The sequence below is a fragment of the Neophocaena asiaeorientalis genome, unplaced genomic scaffold, assembly GCF_003031525.2.
Source record: "Neophocaena asiaeorientalis asiaeorientalis breed wild unplaced genomic scaffold, Neophocaena_asiaeorientalis_V1.1 scaffold599, whole genome shotgun sequence".
Classification (NCBI taxonomy): domain Eukaryota; kingdom Metazoa; phylum Chordata; class Mammalia; order Artiodactyla; family Phocoenidae; genus Neophocaena; species Neophocaena asiaeorientalis.
The window spans coordinates 507,407-516,177 of record NW_020173499.1 but is presented as its reverse complement, the minus strand read 5'-3'; the positions used below and the strand labels follow the sequence as shown (position 1 = coordinate 516,177).

Genomic DNA, 8,771 nt, shown 5'->3' with positions numbered 1-8,771 from the left:
AAAGGTGAGGGGCCCCGGGCCCCCAAAAAAAAAAAAAAAAAAAAAGGAATGCCCCACAAATGTTACCATGGCAAAACTGGAAGAGTCTACAGTGCTACCCAGCATGCTTTTGGCATTGTTGTAAATAAGCAAGTTAAGGGCAAGATTCTTGCCAAGAGAATTAGTGTGCGTGTCAAGCATATTAAGCACTCTAAGAGCCAAGATAGCTTCCTGAAGCAGTCTGAAGGAAAATGATCAGAAAAAGAAGGAAGCCAAGCAGAAAGGTACTTAGGTTTAGCTGAAGTGCCAGCCTTCTCCACCCAGAGAAGCACACTTTGTGAGAACCAATAGAAAAGAGCCTGAACTGTTGGAACCCATTCCCTATGAATTCATGGCATGATAGGTGTAAGGAAAATAAAAGACCTGGATTGTTAAAAAAAAAAAAAAAGTGATAGCCTGGAATGGAAAACTATCACAAGACCTTCAAGGGAGAAGCTGATCTGGGCCATAAAGATGGGGAAAAATCAAATTGACAGACTAGAAGCTATTTTATATGTTTGTTTTGTTTTTTGTAATCTTTTTTTAAAATTTGTTTATTTATTTGGTTACGCCAGGTCTTAGCTGCAGTGGGCGGGCTTCTTAATTGTGGCTTGCCAGCTCCTTAGTTGCAGCATGTGGGCTCCTTAGTTGCAGCTCCAGGGCTCCTTAGTTGTGGCATGTGAACTCTTAGTTGCGGCGTGCATGTGGAATCTAGTTCCCCGACCAGGGATTGAACCCGGTCCCCCTGCATTGGGAGCTCAGAGTCTTATCCACTCTGCCACCAGGGAAGTCCCTGTATGTTTGTTTTTATTTTGCATTTTTTTCTTTTAAAACTAATATGTGCTCACAATGAAAAAAATATGGAAGAATATTAGTTGAAAAGTAAGAGAGGCTCTTCCTACTCCTCATGTCTGACCTCCCAGATATGTCTTATGATCAAGTGGGTTTTCTTGCAAAAATACACTATATGTGTGTATACAAACATGCACATGTATATATGTACATATTCACAAATACCAGCTTATTAAAACAGGACTGTGAGGAAGAGCCTGGGTTAAGTAAATCAAGGTAAAAGGAGTGGGAGTTAGGATTTGCAGTCAGATTATGAAGAGCCTAATGGGTTTAGAATTTAGTGCAATAGACATAAGAGTGAGAAAAAGTATGTTATATTTTAGAAGTAGTTGTTCTAATAACTGTGTGTAGGTACTGTGGTAGTTACCAAGATATTGGAACACATTTTATTTTCTTCAGGAGCAGCCTGGTTGGAAAGATGACAAGCACATATAAGGCAGAAAAAGGCAAGAGCTGTGAGAGCTTTGAGGAGGAAAGAAGAGAAAGTCTGAGGTGGCCAGAGAGGATTTCATAGGACTGAATTTGGGGTACCATTTTGTTGACCTTAAGTAGATTGGTGATTACAGATACGGTGACAGCAAAATGCAGGCTGTCTTTGAACAGTATCAAGGAAATCCTCATAGCTGAAATGGAGCATTTGTATAGGAAATAATGTCAGAGTAGAGCTAAGTGATAATACCTGGTATTTATTGAGCAGTGCCAGGATTCTAAACAAGGCTGTAGCAAACGTTGAGGTGTTTGTTTATTTCTTTATTTGTATTTAATTTTGGCTAGTCCAAGGGTTTAATCTTACTCTCTGTATCTTTAGAGCCTAGCCTGGTGCCTGACACTTAGCAGGTGGTTCAGTAAATATTTATTAAGTGGATGATTTCCAAAGTCCTTTTTTTTTTTAGCTCTGAGTTAAAAGGATTCTTCCCTTCATAGAACTCAGCATAAAGCTTGAATCAGATCATCTTCCCAGCAGCCATCCAGAAGACAGCTCCATTTCGGTACTGCACTATAATTCATGCTTTCCCATTTTTACAGATTTCCTACATTTTCACGAACGCTCTCATAAACTACTTTATTCCCATACCACCACATCCTATCCTGACCTTGGCCCACTTAGCCCTGTTTTCCTTTCTTTCCCTCAATGGAAATGGCTTGAGAAATTTGTTTTCAAGTTCAAAACCACCCTCTGGCCCTCTTATTTATTCTTCCACACATAATTTCATGATCCTTGTGCACCTTATAGCCCAAGTGCCTGATTCTTTCGTCTTATTTCACACACCTAAGCTTTGAACACTCTGCTGCTATATTTTTTGTTGTCTTTCTATTTGTTTTAGCTTCTTTTACTAGGTTGTGTGCTCTGGGGATAGAGCCTGTGTTTTGTGCTCTGGGGTTCGAGCCAAAACACAGATGTCAAAGAAGGAATCCCCAGTATCTAGTTACTGGCTGGATTTAAGGAATGAAGCAGCTAGAGATGTCACAAAAGATCTAAACCAAGATAATTTTTTTTTTTTTTTTTAATTTATTTTATTTATTTATTTTTGGCTGCTTTGGGTCTTTGTTGCTGCACACAGGCTTTCTCTAGTTGCAGCGAGCAGGGGCTACTCTTTGTTGTGGCCTGTGGGCTTCTCATTGCGATGGCTTCTCTTACTGCGGAGCATGGGCTCTTGGTGCACGGGCTTCAGTAGTTGTGGCACGTGGGCTTCAGTAGTTGTGGCTTGCGGGCTCTAGAGTGCAGGCTCAGTAGTTGTGGTGCATGGGCTTAGTTGCTCCATGGCAAGTGGGATCTTCCCGGACCAGGGATTGAACCCATGTCCCCTGCATTGGCAGGTGGATTCTTAACCGCTGCACCATCAGGGAACCTCCAAGATAATGTTAATGCTTCTACAATACAGTGAAAACATTGGTAGAAACCGAGTAGTTTCTGAGAAGTAGGGTACCATAACAGAGGTGTTAATATTTATTGCTCTTAAGAATGAATCCAGTTCTCTTTGTTACATTGTTCAAAGATATTTTGTGAACACAGAATTTTTTTCACAAGTGATGTGAATGGTCCCGTTCATTGAGGGCCTACTGTATGCCCAGTTGCTGATCAAAGTGCTCTAAAATGTATTATGTGAGCCCCACAGTAACCCCGTGAAGTTTCATAGATGAGAAAAGTGAGGCACAGGTATTCACGTTGGAAGTAAGGGGTAAAGCCAGGATTTGATTCCAGGCTTCTCTGATTCCTAAACTGATACTTTTTTTTCTTTAGTCAGATTTATTGAAATATAATTTGCATTTAGTAAAATCCACCCTTTTGAAAGTATATGATTTGATGAGTTTGGACAAATGCATACAGTAGCATTACTATCAGTACAGTCAAGATATAGAACATTTCCACCCCAAATAGTTCTCTCAAGTCTATTTGTAGTCGGTCCCCTACCTCCATTTCCAGACCTTGGTAATCCCTGATTTGTTTTCTGTCAGTATAGTTTTGCCTTTTCCAACGAATGCGACATCAGTGGAGTCATACATTATATAGCTTTTTGTGTCTGACTTCTTAGCATAATGCTTTTAAATTTATGTGGTTGCATGTACGAGTAGTTCATTCCTTTTTATTGCTGAGGGTATTCCATTGTAAGGATATATTACAGTTTGTTCATCCATTCCTTTGTTGTTGGACTTCAGGTTGTTATCAGCTTTTAGCTATTACAAATAAAACTGCTATAAACTTCTGTGTACAGGTCTTTGTTTGGAGATATGTTTTCATCTCTCTTGGGTAACTCCCTAGGAGTGGGATTGCTAGGTTGTGTGTTAAGTGTATGTTTTACCTTAAGAGCTGCCAAACTATTTTTCAAAGTGGCACATTTGGTAGTCCCACAACAATGTACAAGAGTGCAGTTGCACTTCGTCCTTGTCAGCACTTAGTATTACCAGCTTTTTATTTTAGCCATTAAAATAGATGTGTGATAGAATCTCTGAGCAGCTTTTCTTTTTTCATTATAGTTTTAATTTGCATTTTCCTAATGTTAATCAACGTTGAGCATCTTTTTATGTGCTTATTTGCCATTTGAATATCGTTTTCGGTAAAGTGTCTATGCATATCTTTTGCCTGTTTTCAATAGGTTTTTTGTGTGTGTATTTTTTGTTTTTGGTCTTACTATTGAAGCTGTGAGAGTTCTTTAATTATTCTGGATATAAGCCCTAATTGGGTATGTGTTTTGCAAATTTTTTTTTTCTTCTTAACTGCTTTCAAAGGGCAGGAGTTTTTAATTTTGATGAAGTCCAGTATATCAAAATTTTCTCTTACAGTTTTTGCTTTTTGTTTCCTATCTAGGAAATCTTTGCCTGACCCAAGGTCACAAAGATTTTCTTCTTGAAGTTTTCTAGTCTGAGTTGTTATATTTAAGTATATGTTCTATTTCAGGTTAACTTTGAATATGGTATGAGGTAAGGTTGAGATTTACTTCCGTTTTTTTTTAAGTTAGTTTTTATTAGAGTATAGTTGCTTTACAATGTTGTGTTAGTTTCTGCTGTGCAGCAAAGTGAATCAGCTCTATGGAGATTTACTTCTTTACATAGAGATGTCCAATCATTCCAGCTCCCAGAGCCTGTAGTCTTAATTGTTATACCATCCTGCCTCCCAGTCTCATCTCCCATACAGTGCTCATTGACCATTCCGAAAATCTTCAGGGCCCTTAAGAATTATGCTAAGTCTACTGTGCCTGTGCTCTATAAATGGAGCAATCTGGATGGCAGCATCTCTGTTTACAACATGGTTTATTGAATATTTTAGACCCACTGTTGAGATCTGCTGCTCAGAAAAAAAAAAGGATTTTCTTTCTCCCCCACATATTACTGCTCATCGGCCATGCATCTGGTCACCCAAGAGTGCTCATGGACATGTACAATGAGATTCATGTTTTCATGTCTGCTAACACAGCATCCATTCTGCAGCCCATGGATCAAGAAGTCATTTTGACTTTTAAATCTTTTTAAGAAATACATTTCGTAAGGCTATAGCTGCCATAGATAGTAATTCCAGTGATGGATCTGGGTAAATTGAAAACTTCCTGGAAAGGATTCACCATTCTAGATGCCATTAAGAACATTTGTGATTCATGGGAAGAGATCAAGATATGAACACTTTTTTTAAGACATAATACTATTGCACACTTCTACAGTATAGTGTAAACAACTTTTATATGCACTGTGAAGCCAAAAAATTGTGTGACTTGCTTTATTGCAATAATCACTTTATTGCAGTGGTCTGGAACTGAACCCAGTATATCTCTGAAGTTTGCCTGTAGTGTCATAATGATTAGAGGGAATGTATGGCAGCACCTAGTACAATGTCTGCAGTATAGCAGACATTTGATCAATGATAGCTAGGACTGTTATTATTGGTAAAAATTTTTTTTTCAAATCTCTCTTTCAGCTAACATACTGAACACTTGTTACATGTGCTGAGGAAGCATTGGTGAACAAAGTAAAGTTTCTGTGGTGATAACGTGTTACCTATTAATATACAAATCATAAGATATGGTATTAGTATAATTTATCAAATGACATTGAAGTTGAGGATGCATTTTGGTGCAGCTGTGAAAGCCTACAATGGATATCTGTAATAATGTATTAGTTTAAAAATTAGGTTCGAAAAATGTCTTAGAAGAGGAGTTGGTCAGCCTAGAGGCAAACACCAGAAGAGTATCCAAGGAGGGAAGACTCTGAGCCAGGTCACTCATATTCCTAGGAGATGAGGCAACCAGCTGTCCCTGGAAGCAGGCCACCGAGATCATTTGTCACATTTCACTTGTGATGCACCATGAGTTTCCAGTCCACTCAGTAGTTCTAATTCTTTTTAAATAAATCAAATAGTTAACCTTTTAAGGATTAAGTTCTGTTTTTTTAAATTTTTGGCTGTGTTGGGTCTTCATTGCTGCTCATAGGCTTTCTCTAGTTACGGCAAGCGGGGGCTACTCTGCGTTGCAGTGCGCGCACTTCTCATTGTGGTGGCCTCTCCTGTTGGGGAGCACAGGCTCCAGGCACGTGGGCTCAGCAGTTGTGACTCACGGGCTCTAGAGCACAGGCTCAGTAGTTGTGGCACATGGGCTTAGTTGCTCCATGACACGTGGGATCTTTCCGGACCAGGACTTGAACCCATGTCCCCTGCATTGGCAGGCGGATTCTTAACCACTGTGCCACCAGGGAAGTTCCAAGGATTAAGTTCTTAAAATGTGGTACTTTACATAATGTGGCTCCAAGTACCCAATGAATGAATGACTTTTGTGGGAGCTGTTGAGGGCAGGGGATGGGCTTTGGAGTTAGAAGGGAGTTAAATTCCTGCTTTTCTTTACTATCTGTAAGGAGTTGGACAAATTACTTAATGTCTCTGATCCTCAGTTTCTCAGTGCTCCCTTTATAGCAGTGTTACCATTAAATGAGATCACTTTTACTAAGTGCCTGGTCCTGGGACATGTTATTTATCTTCAGTTATTTGCAGTATAAACTATAGTGAATTCTGTTTATGTAGGGTATTTGTTTATTTTCAGAATCGTCTAAAAGAAATTGAACAAAATCTCTCTAAAATAATGAGACTCGACAATGAAATTAAAGCTTTGGATAGCCGAAAGAAGCAAATGGAAAAAGATAATAGTGAACTGGAACAGAAAATGGAAAAGGTTTGTGGTGGTAGAATTTTGTTTTACTTCAGAATTTTGAGATTATTGTAATGAACCTCATTTGATTCCATTTTGACAGTCATATTTTGAAACAAACATACAAATCTTGATGTTTATGTTACTTCCATGTTTATGTTAAAAAGAAGGATATTGAATAAGCTTTGGTTCATATTTTGTACCTTAGACTGATACCTTGTTATACATTAAAGCTCTTTATTTTGGTTCTACACAGGTTTTTCAAGGGTCTGATGAGCAGCTAAATGATTTATATCACAATCACCAGAGAACAGTTAGGGAGAAAGAAAGGAGACTGGTAGAATGTCAGCGTGAACTGGAAAAATTAAATAAAGAATCTAGGCTTCTCAATGAAGAAAAATCAGAACTACTTGTTGAACAGGGTAAGAGACAGTGTTTACTTGGTCTTTTTCCCTATTATAATATTACACATTTTCTACATTAATGACAAATCTCCAGGGAATTATGCTGAGTGAAAAGTCTCAAAAGATTATATATAGTATGTTTCCACTTTATATGACATTTTGAAATGCCAAAATTTTAGAAATGTAGAACAGATTAGTGGTGGCCAGGGTTACCCAGTAGGAGGAAAAGCAGGAGGAAGGTTAATGTGGTTATGGTTTTAAAAAAACCGAGAGGGGTTCTTATGGTATTGGAACTGTTCAGTATCTTGGCTGTCATGGTGGATATAAGAACCAACACAGTTGATAAAATTATGTAGAACTTAATACACACACAGATATGAGTAAAACTGGGGAAATAAGAATAAGATTGATGGATTGTATCAGTGTCAGTATCCTGGTTGTGATATACTATAATTTTGCAAATTACTAAAAGAAAACACAGTTTTTTTACTCAACAACAGTTCTGACGCCAGGTGTGTGGGTTTTCCCACACCAAGCAATTCTCCAATTCTCAGTGAACACCAACTAAGTGTCCTGTAATTTAATTCAGTTCTGACACTCCCTGTCCGGAGTTAGCATAGACCCCACAGATTAAGGGCTCAGTCTCATGAGACTGTCTCCCACTCCACTCCAGCTGCCAATCCCAAGTCCCAGGTTGTCTGGCACCTGTACTTCTGACCACTGGCTGTAAATCAGGGGTTCCCACAACCCTTCTCTCAGGTTCAGTAATTTTCTATAACAGCTCCTAGAACTCAGGGAAGCACTTACTATTACCAGTTTATTAAGGATATAGCTCAGGAACACCCAGATGGAAGAGATGCATAGGGTAAGGTATGGGGGAGGGACACTGAGCTTTCATGCCTTCTCCACATGCGCGACTTACTCAGCACCTCCATGTCGTATTCACCAACCTGGAAGCTCTTTGAATGCCATTGCTTAGGGTTTTTATGGAAGTAATCATGTAGACATGATTAATTAAGTCATTGGCCATTGGTGATTGAACTCAGACTTCAGCCCCTCACCAGAAATGGGAGGGGTGGGTACTGAAACTTCCTACTCTCTAATCACAGAGCTGATTCCTCTGACGACCAGGTCCCATTCTCCAGGAGTCACCTCATTAGAATAAACTCAGGTACAGTTGAAAGGGACTTTTAATGAATAACAAAAGATACTCCTGTCACCCCTATCACTGAGAAATTCTAAGTGTTTTTGGAGCTCTGTACCAGGAGCCAAGGACAAAAACCAAATATGTATTTCTTACTGCATCTCAATACAATAGTTACCATTTGGGGAAACTGAGCAAAGGATGTAAGAGATCTTGCTCTTTTATTTTTTAAAATATCTGATAAAAGAATTACTATGATTGTGTTTTTTAAAGGTCGTCTACAGCTACAAGCAGATCGTCATCAAGAACATATGCGAGCTAGAGATTCATTAATTCAGTCTTTGGCAACACAGCTAGAATTGGATGGCTTTGAGCATGGACCATTCAGTGAGAGACAGATAAAAAATTTTCACAAACTTGTGAGAGAGAGGCAAGAAAAGGAAGCAGAAACCGCCAGGCAACTGATGGTAAATACTGTTATTTTCTTTTGTTTGTATCAGATTGTCTAGTTGAATTGTTTTAATTTTTGGATTGACCTTATTTTGTCATATTTTTGGATTAGTGTTAGGATAAAATTTGCTATGAGGTAGAATAAAACCTTTATGGAAGCAAATTTTTTAAAGTTTATAAGTATAAAAGTACAAAGAATATATAGACCTATGTTTTTTATTTGATTTTAAGTAAAATTTCAAAGCTAATTGTAAAGAAAAAGTTTGCTCGAAGTTA

The 8,771-nt window shown here is 38.4% G+C and overlaps 1 protein-coding gene and 1 pseudogene across 2 annotated transcripts in view; both read left to right on the top strand.

Annotated features, from left to right (window-relative positions):
* Nucleotides 1–379, top strand: part of LOC112401370 (60S ribosomal protein L21-like) — an 862-nt pseudogene extending 483 nt beyond the window's left edge.
* The window catches only part of RAD50 (RAD50 double strand break repair protein), a 93,890-nt gene that overhangs the window by 33,434 nt on the left and 51,685 nt on the right, over nucleotides 1–8,771 (top strand). For both annotated transcript variants that reach the window (XM_024747578.1, XM_024747577.1), the window contains 3 exons: nucleotides 6,393–6,521; nucleotides 6,754–6,919; nucleotides 8,319–8,512. In XM_024747578.1, coding sequence (XP_024603346.1) covers nucleotides 6,393–6,521; nucleotides 6,754–6,919; nucleotides 8,319–8,512 — 489 coding nt within the window. The remainder of the gene's footprint in view (nucleotides 1–6,392; nucleotides 6,522–6,753; nucleotides 6,920–8,318; nucleotides 8,513–8,771) is intronic.